The following is a 16,424-nucleotide window of genomic DNA, read 5'->3' as shown; positions in this document are numbered from 1 at the left end:
TTCAGGTCTTCCTAATCTAAGTTTATCACTCTAATACCAAGCTGCCTAATAAATAAGAATAAGTGTGTAATAAAATAAGGATAAGTAAATAATCTTGAATATTTTTATTTTTATATTTATTATTTCATCATTAGAAATTTACTATACTTTTCTCCCTTTTCCCCAACCCTACTACCCTCAACCATGCCCTATCTCTTTCCCCCCAGTTCTCTAATAAATCATTTATGGTATTTTCATGATATAGAATTGACCCAGGGTTTTCTAAGCTTAATGTCTGACACTTTCCAGAAAATTTTATAAAAAGGGTCTTGGTAATAGACTTTAAGTTTTGTTGTTGTTGTTATTTGCAAGAGAGTCTGGGTTAAGAGAGCTGGTCAGGTCACACAACTAGGTAGTTATTAAGTGTCTGAGGCTGGATTTGAACTCAGGTTCTCTTGACTTCAGTGCAGGTACTCTATCCACTTACCATCTAGCTGCTCTCAGGTTTGTTTTTCAAGAAACAATGTAGCTAATTTTGGAGAGCCTCCTTATTAAAAAGAGTCTCCAGAGGGTTTGCCATTTGGATTAGTAGAAGGATTGAAATTGCAGATCCTTGAAGTTTGGGGAAAAAAAATTAAAAAAATTCCTTCAAATAATTTAAATATAAAGAAATATCTGGCAGGATTTTTGTGGAAATATAGATTAGTTTAATCAGATTATTTAATAATAATAATCATTGAGGGAACTGTACTAAGTATTTTAAATTCTCCCAACAACCCTGGGAGGTTGTTGCTATTATCCCTATTTTGTTGTTGAGGAAACTGAGGCAAGCAGGTTGAGTTACTTGCCCAAGGTCATATAACTAATGCATATCTGAGGCTGAATTTGAATTCAAGTCTTCTTGACTCCAGACTCAGCACTCTATCCCTTGGGCCACCTAGCTTTAAATAAACATGGGGTGGCGAAATGTTTATCATTTTGTATGTGTGTGTTATTTATGGAAAAATCAGGAGATAAGCTTGAATTCTAAAGTATGGAAAAATTCTAAATAACTGCTAATTAAGTAATGCTTTACATAGTCATAGTGTCACAACTATTAATGATAGGATACTTTCAATAGAAACATGTATCAGCATGTAAAATGATGCATAGTATACCACTGATAAACCATCAATCAGCAAGCATTTATTAAACATTATTTTATATACTGGGCATTGTGTTGGGGGTTGGGATACAAGTACTTAGTATAAAATAATCTCTTTTTAGAAGGACTACATGATTAGGATGACCACCAGAACATCTAGGATAGTTGATATGACCCCTGAGATCTCTTTCAGGCAGCTAGATGGTACATGGACTGAGACTCATCTTTCTAAATTCTAATTCAGCCTCAGACACTGACTTGCTGTGTGACTCTGGACAAGTCACTTAACCCTGATTATCGTAGTTTCCTCATCTATTAAAATGAGCTGGAGAAGGAAATGGCAAACCAACACAGAATCTCTGCCAATAAAGCCCCAAATGGGGTCAGAAGAGTTAGATATGACTAAACAACAACAAAACAATAAGATCTCTTTCTGTTCATTGCTAATGGTATACTGAACATTTTTAGTAATTTTTATTTGTATTAAGACTTTAATAGCTATAAAGTAGTAAATAAGCAGATATTAAATACCTACTTTTGTCAGGCAACTGTGCTTTAGCACTGGAGAAATCAAAATAAGAAAAAGAGAGCTCTCAAGGAGCTTGCAATCTAATAGGGGGGAACAGTAATATCATAGGAAGCTGAAGAAACTGGGATTGGACATGATGTTCATGGAGAAATAACTGATGAAAGTGAATTGAATGGAAATTTGAGCCTTTGGGTAGGAGCTTTTTGCTTACTCTTCCCTCTGATTAGAGGAGAGAGACAACTGAAGAATTGAGCAGGTATTCAGGAGCAAAGAGAAAAGCAGTCTGCATGAAGAGATTTCTGGTAAAGAATTTATCCTGGGCTTCACTATGTTATTGGGGTTCAGAGATGTAATATAGAATAAAAGATTTATAATTATTCAGATAAAATCTCTACCCTTTCTTTAAAAAATAAACAAATGATTTTTTTAAATAGTTGCATTTCATTTTTTATCTACTCTCACTCCTCCTACTCCCTCTACCTGAAAACATATGCTTTGATTTTCTGTCATTTCCCCACTACCACAAGTATTACAAGTTCAAATTTTTTTAAAAAAATGTGGGCTGTATTGGAACTAATGCAATTTATACATTACTTTGAAATATCATTAAGAATCTTGGGGAAATGTTTTATATTGAAGGTAATTTCTTTTATAAGAGTATTTTAGTGCAAATGAAACTGTCTTGCCTTTGATCTTGTAGATTAATTGTTTTAGTTTGTTATTACAAGTCTTTTATCTTTTTATATACTTGAATTTTACTTTGTTTCTCAGCAATTTGTACAGATCCAAAAAAAACTATTTTTATTAGAAGAACACCTCAAAAATGAGATACAAGCCAAAGAGAACCTGGACCAGAAGTGCAAGTATGTCTTTTAAATTATTAAACTTTGAATTTTTATGGACAAGTGAATATTTTTTAATAATGATATAGGCATAAGAAATGTTATTCAGTCTTTATTGTTTTATTCTTATTTCTTTTGCAATTCTTTAGATTGATTACCACTCGACTAGAGAAGATAACAAAAGAGCTAGAAGAAGAGGTAAATTTTTTATCAAATTGACTTTTAAAATATTTTCCCCTTATTTGCCTATAATAAAAGTATACTGGGGCGGCTAGGTGGCGCAGTGGATAAAGCACTGGCCTTGGAGTCAGGAGTACCTGGGTTCAAAGCCGGTCTCAGACACTTAATAAACCTAGCTGTGTGGCCTTGGGCAAGCCACTTAACCCCATTTGCCTTGCAAAAACCTTTAAAAAAAATAAGTGTATTAATAGAATTGCATCATATATTATGAGGATATAGTCATTAAGGTCTTAATAGCTCTTATTTGTGAGACAGAACCAATTTATAGTTCAAATATCTATGTTATAGTAGGCTTTCATTAACTAATTTATTGGAATAACTAATTATGTGAAATGTAATTGACAATTATAATGGTATTCTGTTCTTTTCTTAATTTTGTATTATATGAGTTCATTAGGCAAATATTAATACTTCAAAATAAATAAGTTAATAATAAAAATGCCTTTTGTAATAAATTAAATAGTAACCATCTTTGTCATTTAACTATTAAAAATGCATTAAAGTTTTTATAGAATTATTTTCCTTGACCAAAACTTTATGATAATTTCAGGTTACCTCAAGAAAGAATGTAGAATCTTCATTAAGACAATTAGAAAGAGAGAAAGCTCTTCTTCAACACAAGAATACAGAGTACCAGCGGAAAGCAGAGCATGAAGCAGACAAAAAACGGAATCTGGAAAATGATGGTTTGTAATACAGCTAATTAAATGTGAAATGATTTTTTTTAAAATTAAGTTAACTTTAATATTCCTCTTCCATCAATAAAAATTTAGAGTAATATGTTAGACTTTCCCACTGAAACATCTTTTTATCTCAGTTAACAGCTTGAAGGATCAGCTTGAAGATTTGAAAAAAAGAAACCAAAACTCACAAATATCTAATGAGAAAGTTGATCAGCTCCAGAGACAAGTAAGTTATTTTGAATTCATGCTAAAAATATGAAAAGTACTGATTCAATAAATATTTAAAGCATACTTATATAAGAAATTGTCCTTGCCCTAGAAGACACAAGGATGAATGACATAATCCTTGCTTTCAAGAATGATAAAATTTTCTAGAGGGAGGGCATGAACCATGTATAAAAATAACTATCATACAGCATAATAAATTTGAGAGATTTTTTTTTGAACTGAATATAAGTCTAGTCTTATTCTAGCAGAGGCCTTATGAAAGGGAAGAATAGAACATATGATTGTAATCCAAGTTAGGCTGTTACCAGATTTTTCTTATGAATATTTTTAACTGGTAAGCTAAAGGATTTGTAATTCATCTTATAAGAAATGTAAGTTTGTGCTAAGTAAAGTGCATGATCAGGATAAGGTTATTGATTTATATGGTAGATTGAAGTAGAAGGAGATTGAGAGTAAAGAACTTAAGACTATTTGATAAGTATGACTGCAATGTCAGATTATATATGTCTATTGTCTGAGGAGAAGTCTAAATGGGTTCAGAAATATTTATTGCAAGATTGATTTCAAGAAGCCAGCATTGTAACTTTTTGCCATAGTAACTAACAAAGACTGTCTAACAAGATGTGGCAGAATTTTCTTCTTCCTGAATAGGAGATCTACCTATGCTAAATAAAATCACAGATCCTTGATATAAACTTAATTATTTATTTTATGTATCTTTTCAAAATTCCTGGCAAATGTTTTCCAGTTTTTTTCTTTTCATTTTGATCTACTTACTATATGTTTTTGCAGTGGAAATGATGTGCTTGTTTTTGTTTTTTGAATCAATAGTTGGATGAAACCAATGCTTTACTGCGAACTGAGTCTGATACTGCGGCCAGGTTACGGAAAAACCAGACAGAAAATTCAAAACAAATTCAGCAGCTGGAATCTAATAATAGGGAGCTACAAGACAAAAATTGCATGCTAGAAAATGCTAAACTGAAACTTGAAAAGGACGTCATGAATCTTCAGTCAGCTCTAGAATCTGAAAGGAGAGATAGAACCCATGGATCTGAGATGATTAATGATTTACAAGGTATTGTGGTGTAAAGACTGAGGTGTATTGAATTGTGTATTGATTCACATTTTATTGATAGTTTTAGATAAATCCTTTTGGCCAGTTTTTAAAGTAATTTTTTAAAAATGACTTGCATCAAATTTAAAATTTTAAAAATGTACCTTATTCAAGATATTCCAGAAGGAAAATTTAATTATTTAGTAGTTTGTAGTGTTTTTTGTATATTATGGGGCCTACCTCTGCTCTTATTTTTTTAAAATCATATCTGTAAGTTCAGATAGTTATAAAGTTTTTAAAATAATAAATTTCAAGTATAATATATTTTATATTCTCAAACTTGTTACTTATGTTGAATATTACCTCATAGGATCATTTATTTAAGTAAATAATTTTTCCTTTTTAGGTAGAATATCTGGTTTGGAAGAAGATATTAAAAATGGTAAAATATCGTTAGCAAAAATGGAGTTAGAGAAACGACAACTACAGGAGAGATTTACAGATTTAGAAAAGGTAAATGTGTATTAAAAGAGAACAAATTTTATATTTCATGGAATTGTCTAAGGTTTGAACTGGATGAGATTATGAACATTTTTTAATAAAAATGTAGTGAAAAAGATGAATGTGGAGGTTATTTGCCCAAAATACAGTAGCTGATTATATTACATGATAGTTCAGTCAGGCAGATAGATAGTTGAGGTAATAATCATTTTATTCAGGCAACCTCTATAAGTAGAAAATTTCATAGACAATGGAAAATGAAGTTGTTTTAAGGGATAATTTTGATTTGATGTGAGAACCCTATGAAAACCTTTAAATATTTGTCATGTTTAGGGCTAAACACTGAAAGGGTGTTTAGAACTGTCTCTTCATTTATACAGGTTAATATACAGACTTAGGTTAAGTAACTTGAACACAAGTTACACTTTGTTAAGTACCAGAGATAATATTTATACCTAGATCCTATGACTAATACATTGAACTTCTTGTCCACATAAGTAAGTGAAATACCCTCTTTTGGGGTGGGGTGGGGGTATTTTTTATGTTAAAGAAATATAACATCTAAACATAACTTTTCTCATCATTTCCAAATTGTTCTTTAAAATGACATTCTAATTCAGTGGAAAAAAAGTGGTTAGGAGTCAAGACAGATCCTAGTTCTTCTGACTCTGCCATTGTTTTGTTTGAATAATTTACTTAACCTTCCTGGTCCTTTATTTTATCATTTGTAACATGGAGATCATAATATTTAGCCTTTCTGTTTCACACAAATGTTGTTGAGAGATCATATAAAGTTGTTTTTATGAAAACATTCTGAAAACTAATAATCAATGATGTAGGGTATTGTTGGTGTGAAATTATATTCATTGTTTGAAGTGATGAAATATTAAATCATAGCCATGTTATATGGGAGTTGGATAATTAACACTTAGCTTTGTTCTGCATCAAATCCAGCTCACTTTTACTTTACTTAAAAATATATACCCTGCTTCAGAAAGCCTATTTGTAAATTGTAGGTTCATGAATTATCTCAAGTAAAGTATTTGTAAAGTACTTCATATGGTGCCTGGCACATAGTCGGCACTTAACAAATACTTATTCTCTTCCTTTCCCCCTTCCCATTAATTTTTCATTTAGTGTACTCATTTGAAATGTTCTTTAATAGGAAAAAAGTAACATGGAAATAGATATGACATATAAATTGAAAGTTATACAGCAGAGCTTGGAACAGGAAGAAGCAGAACATAAAGCTACAAAAGCACGATTAGCAGACAAGAATAAGATATATGAGTCTATTGAAGAGGCCAAGTCTGAAGCTATGAAAGGTATGCATTTTACTCCAAGATGCCTTATAACTACCTCCCCCCCCAAAAAAAAGGGAAGGAGGAGGGAAAAAATCTGTATTTTATAACAATATACTAGAAGTTTAAATACTGAAAAAAATTATTTGCAGCAGCTTTTTTTCTAAAATGTTAATCAACTCAAAAACATCTAGATCTTTAGCCATTAAAAGAAGTTTATTTTAATTGTTTCTTGTAATTCTTCTGTTATCTATAAATTTTCAGAATGTGAATTGTTAGATCACAGATCTCAACTTTAGAGTTATTAGTAATTCTTGTCAGAATGAAGGCATTATATTATTTTAAGTTATTATGAACCATACTGTTGTGATTTAGGATTCTTACTTTGAGATTAAGTTTAGTTCAATGATTTCTGGAGTTTCCTTCTAGCATTGTGATTCAAGTATTTTAAAATAATTTAAAAGGTCTAGACTCATTTTAAAAGCAAAAGCAGCACATGCACCTGCATGCAGTTGTTACATCTTGTGTCATGATTGAAGTTCAGCAGATTCCATCTTTGCCTTACCACAGAATGAAAAAATACAAAACTGAGAAAGCTTCTAGTTCTTTTGAATTCAGGTTTGGAAGTTTGCCCTTAGTAATGTTCAGTATGCTCTTCACAGCCTCTTCCTATATTGAAGTACTTTAGTAAATATACCTTGCTATTCTATTTGAGTCTCAGAAAACACTATGAGATGAAGCAAAGTGTTGTAGTATATTTTGTTTCATAGAAACCATATTTATGCTTATTCAGTTACCTTATGTGTTAATGTGACTATTCTTATTTATGCTACTATGGTATAAGTATTGGTTGAGATCATTGCCAACTATTGTATTTTGAACAAATTACCAAATAATATTTCAGTGGTATTCACTTGTAATGTATTTTCTTCTCTCTCCTTCTCTCCCAGCTTCTAAGAATTAAGTTGCAAAAATAATTTTCTAATCTGTGTTGGTAGAGGAAATTCCCTCATCCTGAGCTCTTTAGATTGATGAAATCCTAAATCCAGACAAAAACACTTGTGAATCATTGTTGCTTTTGATATCTTTGTGCTTTTATTTTTTTATTTTGTTTTTTGCAAGACAATGGGGTTAAGAGACTTGCCCAAAGTCATACAGCTAGGTAATTAATAATCTGAGGCCGTATTTGAACCACAGGTCCTCCTGCCTACAGGGCCAGTGCTCTATCCACTGGGCCACTTCACTTCCCTGTCCTTGAGCTTTTAGTCAAATATTTGGATATCTGAAATTCTGATATTTGTTGAATTATAAATATACATTTAAATAATTAGTATATTTAAGCCAGTTCTAGTTAAGCATGCATTTTTGGAGTGACAGTTGCAACATGCCACATATTTTCTTTATTTGAGGAATTTGTGTGGTTATGTTTAAATATTGTAATTCATCTGTCAATAGATATTAAGTTCAAATATATTAATATTGTTATGTTTTCCCTGTTCTCTGCTAATTTACTGCATCTAGGGATACTGTTGCATAAAAACTACATCTTGTATAAAAGGGACTCACAAAATAGTAAGGTATGAGACTCTGAGATTTTAAGAGGGGCTTCTGAAAAAGGTATTAAGAAGAAACATTATGAGAAGCTAAAAGGAATCAAATCAGTAAAACAAACTATCATAGACAAAATTAGTAACTAATGGACTTAGAAGCTAGACCTACTTCAGTTCCCATAATCAGTATTAAGATGAACTGAATCATTTTCATTTAAACTAGTTTGATCATTGAAAATATTGAACCAGAATTACATAAGAGCATGATTAAAAGATAAGTTGGGGCATCTAGACAGCACAGTGGTTAGAACACTGGCCCTAGAGTCAGGACCTGAGTTCAAATCCAGCCCCAGACACTTAATTACCTAGCTATGTGACCTTGGACAAGTCACTTACCCCCCCCCCCCCGCTGCCTTTCCAAAAAAAAATAACCAAAACCAAAATATAATAAGTTCTTACTATATACTTTAAATTCTAGTATTAGCAAATATTCTAGCCTGGTTTAGTCACCGAACAACTTGCATTCCGTACTGAAAATCAGACAAAATTATCTTTTTGACCAAAATAAGATAGCGAACAAACTCTCTGATATAATAATTAAAGCCAAAATTTGAAGGTTTTAGAGCACCAGTCCTGGAGTCGGGACCTGAGTTCAAATGTGACCTCAGTCACTTAATAATGACTGAGTTATGTGACCTTGGGCAAGTCACTTAACCTTAAATAAAATTTATAAAAAAGAATCAATGTGATTATAACTGGGGACAGACAAGTTATAGTCAGAAGAAACATCAAAAGATAATCTCATTTATGTTAACATTTCTGTGAAAACCATAACAGTTTTTTTGGTTAAAATAATTATTGAGTAGTAGGAAAGAGCTTTTGGTAAAAATATGTAATAAAATTGTGTAACAGGCAAAGGGGTCCTGTAAGACCAAAAAGTGGTATTGGAAGCTACACGAAAATAGTTTCTGCTTTTTTCCTAGCAATTGGTGGTGTCAGAATGTTGAAAACTGTATTTTTAAAAAATTGTTAAAATCATCTTAGAAAACAATAGGGTTAGACAGAGTTCTTAGTGGATTGTTCCTACTAAATTGAATGATTATTGGAACAAACCAAAGAGCATGATTTCAGATTCTATGAACTAGAAAGTGAATGATAGTTTTTAAAATATTTGAAAATTGAATAGCTAAATAGTACTATCTTTTTAAAAGCAGAAAATATATAGTTTTCAGACTATTACCTTTATGTATGTTGTACATAGAATTAACATTGAATTTCTGTGTTGGGTATGATGCTGTGTGGGTTTAACCTCCATTGCAAGAATGATGAAACTTTGCATATCACTGAAATTTGGAAGTTCTGAGCTATAGTGAGCTAAGACAGTTAGATATCTGCACTTGATATAGTGGTCATCAGGACCAGGGGATCAGCAGATTGGCTTGGGGAGAGGAGAACCAACCTCAGTCAGAAATAGAACAGGTGAAAGCTCAGGCCTTTAAACAGCCCCTCCAGTGAATGTCTAAGCAGATTAGGGAGGCCTAGTCTTTTATTTTCTTCTTTTGGATTCTGTTTGATAGCCTTTCCATTTGCTCAAATTGATTCATTATTATAATGGTTTCTTCCCAATCCTCTTCCTTCCACTCTTCCAATAGAAATGGAGAAGAAACTTCTAGAGGAAAGAACTTTAAAGCAAAAGGTGGAAAACCTTCTGTTGGAAGCTGAAAAAAGATGTTCAATGTTAGACTGCGATCTCAAACAGTCCCAACAGAAAGTCAACGAACTCTTGAAACAGAAGGACAAACTAAATGAGGATGTGAGAAGGATTTTTATAAATGATCTGTATATATTTGAAATAATCTTTTTCTGATTGTATGTTTTATAATTGTATGAGAGTATATTATGCTATTATACTGTACATCTTATACATTTCTGAAAATTTAGACTGTATGTTGAGAAGCTACTTGGTAGAGTGGAAAGCAAGTTAAGTCAGAACACTTAGGTTTACATCTTGTCTCTGATACTTATTAGCACTATGACTTCAAGCAAGCAGCTTTACTTTTCCTAGGTTTATTTTCCTATTTGCAAAGCCAATGTAATAATATGCTTCTTGCCTTCTGGGATTACTATAAAGAAAATGCTTTATAAGTCTTAAAAGTCTCTTTTAAGGTTTTTTTGGGGTTTTTTTTGTTGTTTTTGGGGGGGTTTCTTTTGGTTTTTGCAAGGCAGTGGGGTTAAGTGACTTGCCCACAATCACACAGCTAGGTAATTTTTAAATGTCTGAGGCACGATTTGAACTCAGGTCCTCCTGACTTCAGGTCCGGTACTCTATCCACTGTGCCACCTAGCTGCCTCTTCTCTTTTAAGTATTACTACATATCTACTAGTCATTATCGTTTTCAGTTTCTTTTTAAATCACTAATTGATTTTAAAAACCTTTCATTTGGAGAGGAAAAACTTTTCCCCAAAATCCTCAGGCATATAAAAATAATTTTAACATTGAATGTATTGTTAAGAACTGCCTATGAGGAAAATCTTTATTTTTTGTCATGTATCATCTTTATTTAGCAAGGAAATTATTTATGTTTATTTAATATACTAAGGTGGGGGAAATGTGTTTTTTAGGTCAGAAACTTGACTTTAAAAATAGAACAAGAAACACAAAAGCGCTGCCTTACACAAAATGACTTGAAGATGCAAACACAACAAGTGAACACATTGAAAATGTCTGAAAAACAAATGAAGCAAGAAAATAATCATCTTCTGGAAATCAAATTGAGTCTGGAAAAGCAAAATATTGAACTACGAAAGTAAGTAAATTTTGGCACCATTTAAAATTGTCTAATTTTCCATTCATGAATTATCCTTAAACTATAGTGTAAATTCTGACCAATAAGCACTGAGGAGGAGTATTATGATTGTAGAATAGTTCATGCAAATCATTCAAATGGGCCAAATTAGAAAACCCTATTTTTATATAGGTTTCATAAAAATGTACAGAAATTTGATACCCAGTTTGCAAAGAATCTGCTATAATTTTTACTCAAATAACAGAATAAATAGGTTTTGAAGAAATTAGTTGTTTTTTTCTCTAATCATTGGTAATACCTCAGTCAGTCTGATTCTTTAGGCTTTAGGTTTTAAAGTAATGCAACAGCAGACATAGGATTTTAAAATTTAAGAGAAAATTCAGTGCTTATTGATAAGAATTTACACTTAGAGGTCTCATTGCTTTTCATTAATTTATGAAATTTTCATTTATTTATGAAATTTTATTCCTTACAACCTTTTCAGGTGTATGTGGTACAAGTGGGTTTTTTTTTTAATAATTTTAAAAAATACTTCTATCACTTTAATAAGTAATGAGTAATGTCTTTTTTCAATTCAAATCTATATCATCTCTGCAACTTAAAACTTAAAAAATTGTCTCAGGCACTAAGTGAATGATTTAACATGACTTCAGAATATGTGGCAGAGAAGGATTTGAACCTAGATCTTCTAACCCTATAACTGGTTCGTTATCCACCACCTCACACTACTTCTCAGGATAAAAGGAATTGTCAGACTGTGAAGGAGGAAGTTAACCTAAGATTTTTCTAAAGTTACCTGGCTAGTGAATAGCACTCTGTATAGAGTTAGGATTTCCATTACTTCATCAGAACAAGAGTTGAATGAATGACCATGTCATTTTCTTCTAGCTTCTCATTTAGATAGTTATTATTAGATTATTAAGTTGAAGTTTATTCATTTCCTGATTGGTCTACTGTGACAAACTACCATTATTTAATTGTGGATCCTAAGTCAATTCATTTCACTTCTCTAGATCTGTTTCCTTACCTTTAAAATGAGAGTTGAACTAAATAATCTTTCTTATGACTATATTGTTATTGTATTGTAGATATATGTATTATTGAATAAAAATAACCTGAATTTACAAATTAATGTTCTAATAGAGAACGGCAAGATGCAGATGGACAAATGAAAGAGCTCCAAGATCAGCTTGAAGCAGAACAGTATTTCTCAGTAGGTACCAAATACTTTCATCAAAAAGCTGTCTCATTTTTTTTGATTCGTAGAATTTTTTTACCTTTTTCTATGAAACTGGGGGATACTGTTGATACCCATGAAATAAAACCATTCCCATAGATTTAAATTAAAATAAAAGTTCAACAGGCCAAAATTCTATTTTATATAGTTTATTATTCCCTACAAGTTGGGGGGGGGGGGAACCACCATCATTAGCATAAGAATAATGTAGTTATTGAAATTTTTTTAAATAAAAAAGTTTATAATATTAGTTAAAGTGATGTTTTACATTTGGCTTTTTGAGTTATTTGCTTATGTAACCATATCCAAACAAAGAATACTAGACCAAAGAGTATAGACATGTTGGTGCAAATGTACCATTGTTACTGGGTGGGAAGTAATTACAAAGCACATATGTAGGCACTTATCCTATTGGTAATGAATCGGTAGTGATATCTTTGCATAGTATAAAGAGTTCATTTTTATAATAACAGAATGGACATTTAACAAGAAAAATTAATTGATGGTATGAAAATTTTCATCTGTTTTCACATTATAAATAAAATTATCTGAGGTGCATTAACTAACAGTTTTTGGTCTAGTTTTCCTCTTCATGGCATGACCTTCCCCAACATATTTGTATTTGTAGTTGATTTATCTTTTTGAAGCTTCTCTGAAACACTCAGATATAGTCACATCTCAAGTTTGGTACTTAGTAAATGATAATAAATTCAAACATTTGATTTTTAGTAAGGAGGAAAGCTAATGAAAATTTCATATACACCTGCATTCATATGAGTAAGTTTAGAAGGACTAGATAAATTTTTAAGACCTTATAACTTTAATTGTTTGAACTTCTTTAGGAAATCAAGATAAATTAAATGTTTTATATGCACGTTGACTTTTTGTTTGAATGAGTATTAAATTCAGAAATTTAGAAAACACTATATTTTAGAATTAAAAGATTCAGAAGTCAGTCCAACTCATCTGAACAAGATTTCCTTCTGCAGCAATTGTAACAAATGGGTCATTCTTTTTATTTTTAGGTTGTTTTTTTTTTGCAAGGCAAATGGGGGTTAAGTGGCTTTCCCAAGGCCACACAGCTAGGTGTCTGAGTGTCTGAGTATCTGAGACCGGATTTGAACCCAGCTCCTCCTGACTCCAAGGCCGGTGCTTTATCCACTATGCCACCTAGCCACCCCTAAATGGGTCATTCTTGAAGAAGACCATATCATCAGAGAGGGAATGCTATAATCTAGTTTTGAAGACAAGACTTCCAAGTTCTAGGGAATCCACTGACTCCGGATTCAACCTATTTTACTTTTAGACAGTTTTTAATATTCCGAAGTTTTTCTACAATCTATTCCTGCAACTTTAACCCTTTGTTACTAATTCTACTCTGTAGTATTTCAAAACATCTCCAGTAGAAAGCACCATCTAACCACAATCACTGAACACCTTCCACTGTCAAGTACTCAGAAATATAAATATAAAACAACCTTTTTGTCCACCAAAAGTTTTCTATTATGATGCTTGGAACATATGACAAAGGTGGCTCCTGAGAGAAAATTTGCTAAAATCCTGACTCAGTCAACCATTCCTAGGTCCTAGAAAAGATACCAATGACCAATTTTTTTTGACCATAGGGAAAACAGGGATATCTTGAGGCATCCAAAAAATAGAGGTCTAAGTCCCATTCCTAGTGACAGTAATGATGATTATTTACATTTTGTTCTTCATATTTTGAATTTCAGACTCTCTATAAAACACAAGTTCGAGAGCTTAAAGAAGAATGTCAAGAGAAGACCAAGCTTTGCAAAGAAATGCAGCAGAAGAGCCAGGAATTACAGGATGAGAGGTGAGGTTAATCTCTGTTTTCAAACAAGACAAGGAAGAGCACAAAAGAAAACCAAACCAGTGCTTAGTGCTGTGAATGCTAAATTACTATATCTCTGAAAAAACAGGGACTCCTTGGCTGCACAGCTTGAGATCACTTTAACAAAAGCTGATTCAGAGCAACTAGCCCGTTCTATTGCTGAAGAACAGTATTCTGATTTGGAAAAAGAGAAGATCATGAAAGAACTAGAAATTAAAGAGATGATGGCTCGGCACAAACAAGAACTTGCAGAAAAAGATGCTACAATAGCATCAGTAAGTAATTATCTCTTATAGAGTTTTAATTTAGTAAAATTTATATTGTTCTAAGATGAATCTTTTCAAGAGAAATTATAAAAATTTTACAGTTTTAAGCAAATATTGTATTAAAATCTTAAACCAGGAAGAACCTAAAGAAAGATGGTGAAGTTGCAGAGAAATTTGGGAATCCTTTTTATCTAAGAAATAGGACACCAGAATTTGAGACCTAGTTTTGATGTTTACTGGTCTCAAGCAATTAACTTTATGTGAACCTTACTTTTCCTATCTTTAAAATGGGGCTGCTAGTATAGTATCAAGTTCCCCCTTTAAAAAAAAGGAAAGAAAGTACTGTGTAAATCACAAAGCATTATATAAGTGAAGTATATTATCCTTATGAAGTAAAGAAATTTCATGCTTATCTTTTTCTTAAGAAGCATATTTTGAAAGGAAGCTTTAAGCTAATTATACTAAGATAGGAATGTGAGGGAAAAACTGAAGTAAAGTTGAGCCACTTTGTAGGTAAATTAAAATAATTTTTCCTGCATCCTTTTTTGGCATGACCAGAATGAAAATTAAAAACTAATTATTTCACTAAAGCAATATAACTATTTTTGGTAATGTTCGTAGAAGTGTATCTATCAAATTCTTCTGAATAATGTTTATTTACTACCCTTTTACTGCTTGTTACAAAGTAGAAACATTTTCATATGTACCCAAGTTTGTTTTTTAATATTATTGCTGCCAAATCATATGTCATTGACAGTGTTTGACATTGAATATTATAAAAGAGAGACACTGATATTTATTTTTATTAAAGGCATAAGGAAGAAGCATAGTTGGAAAAGGATAAAAAAAGATAAATGGGTAAAAAATTTTATTTGTTCAGTTGCCTTCAATTGTGTCTGACTTTTTGTCACCCCACAAAATATTTTAAGAAAATGTATAATAAAAACAAATTCTTATGAGTAGCAGAAATTTTAGACATACCATCTGAATAATGCTCAACTTCAAACCAAAAGCAGATTTTTTTTTATTTGGAACCCAAGAGGTACTTCTGGGATCCCAGAAAATGATCTAATTCACAATTGCTCCCCCCCCCCCAATCTATTTGATTTCAAGTCATATAATTTTATTTCCAAAACTTGAACAATTCTGAGATCTGGGTAAATCTTTTTTTAGTTTACATCAAGCATGTTACTAAGAAAATAAATAATTTGGGAAATACCAACAAGAGAGGCAAAAAAGAATTTCCAGAAGATAATGCCAAAGAAAGAAATAGAGAGAACTAATAAATTAATATTTTTTTAGCAGGTGACTAGAACTTAAGAGATTTTGCTTTATTTTTTCTTTCCTTTTCTAGCTTGAGGAGGCTAATAGGACACTAACAAGTGATGTGGCTAATCTTGCAAATGAGAAAGAGGAGCTGAATAATAAAGTCAAGGAAGTCCAAGATCGTATGTATTGACTAAGATTAAAATATATTTTAGTCTTCTTAAAGGTTTATTTTAAATTTTATTTTTACAAATAAGCTGCATTTTTTAAAAATTTCAGAAATGTCAAGGTTGAAAGATGAAGAAACAAATATATCAGTTATTAAATCACAATTTGAGAAACAGCTTTTAAATGAAAGAACACTAAAAACTCAGGTAAGAGAAATAGAAAATATAAGTATATTCTGGATATTTATCAGTTTTATGTTAAATTTTTATATTTATAGTCTACATTATAGATCCATTATAACTTAAGTTCATTTAAGCATAGTTCAGATTCTGAAATTTTTTGTGTGTGAGGGATGAAAGTTCTGTTTCTAGTTTTTGAAATTTTTTTTATTAAAAACGGTTTAGTTTGGCATAGATGTTATTTCCAACATGCTATTTATGATAAAACTGTATTTATTCCCATACTTAAAGGTTTTTTTAATTGCAAACTCATATTTAACTTTTTTCTTTCTGTATGAGGATTTATATGACTTCAGCCAACTTGTGGGAAATGTGTTAGTATTTCAAATCTGAACTTCAGAGCTCTTCTTTCATCTTCATTTTGTAGAAGAGAAAACTAAGTCTTAAGAAGAAAAAAAGGAACTTGCTTCAGGGCATTCAGTTGTTGAGTGACTCAGATTACTTAGTCAAACAGCTCACTTAGATTTTTTAAAAAAAACAATTGGCCAGGGGTGGCTAGGTGGCACCAGCCCTGGAGGCAGGAGTACCTGGG

The 16,424-nt window shown here is 31.6% G+C and overlaps 1 protein-coding gene across 7 annotated transcripts in view; it reads left to right on the top strand.

The window, feature by feature from the left end:
- The window catches only part of ROCK2 (Rho associated coiled-coil containing protein kinase 2), a 147,278-nt gene that overhangs the window by 112,316 nt on the left and 18,538 nt on the right, over positions 1–16,424 (top strand). For all 7 annotated transcript variants that reach the window (XM_074207676.1, XM_074207684.1, XM_074207706.1 and 4 more), the window contains exons 11-24: positions 2,424–2,515; positions 2,644–2,692; positions 3,285–3,420; positions 3,552–3,643; positions 4,477–4,723; positions 5,109–5,215; positions 6,369–6,528; positions 9,707–9,867; positions 10,677–10,861; positions 12,005–12,074; positions 13,832–13,935; positions 14,042–14,228; positions 15,574–15,667; positions 15,765–15,859. In XM_074207676.1, coding sequence (XP_074063777.1) covers positions 2,424–2,515; positions 2,644–2,692; positions 3,285–3,420; positions 3,552–3,643; positions 4,477–4,723; positions 5,109–5,215; positions 6,369–6,528; positions 9,707–9,867; positions 10,677–10,861; positions 12,005–12,074; positions 13,832–13,935; positions 14,042–14,228; positions 15,574–15,667; positions 15,765–15,859 — 1,779 coding nt within the window. The remainder of the gene's footprint in view (positions 1–2,423; positions 2,516–2,643; positions 2,693–3,284; positions 3,421–3,551; positions 3,644–4,476; positions 4,724–5,108; positions 5,216–6,368; positions 6,529–9,706; positions 9,868–10,676; positions 10,862–12,004; positions 12,075–13,831; positions 13,936–14,041; positions 14,229–15,573; positions 15,668–15,764; positions 15,860–16,424) is intronic.

This window comes from Macrotis lagotis, chromosome 1, assembly GCF_037893015.1.
Source record: "Macrotis lagotis isolate mMagLag1 chromosome 1, bilby.v1.9.chrom.fasta, whole genome shotgun sequence".
NCBI classification, from domain to species: Eukaryota; Metazoa; Chordata; class Mammalia; order Peramelemorphia; family Peramelidae; genus Macrotis; species Macrotis lagotis.
This window is presented reverse-complemented; position numbering and strand designations above follow the sequence as displayed.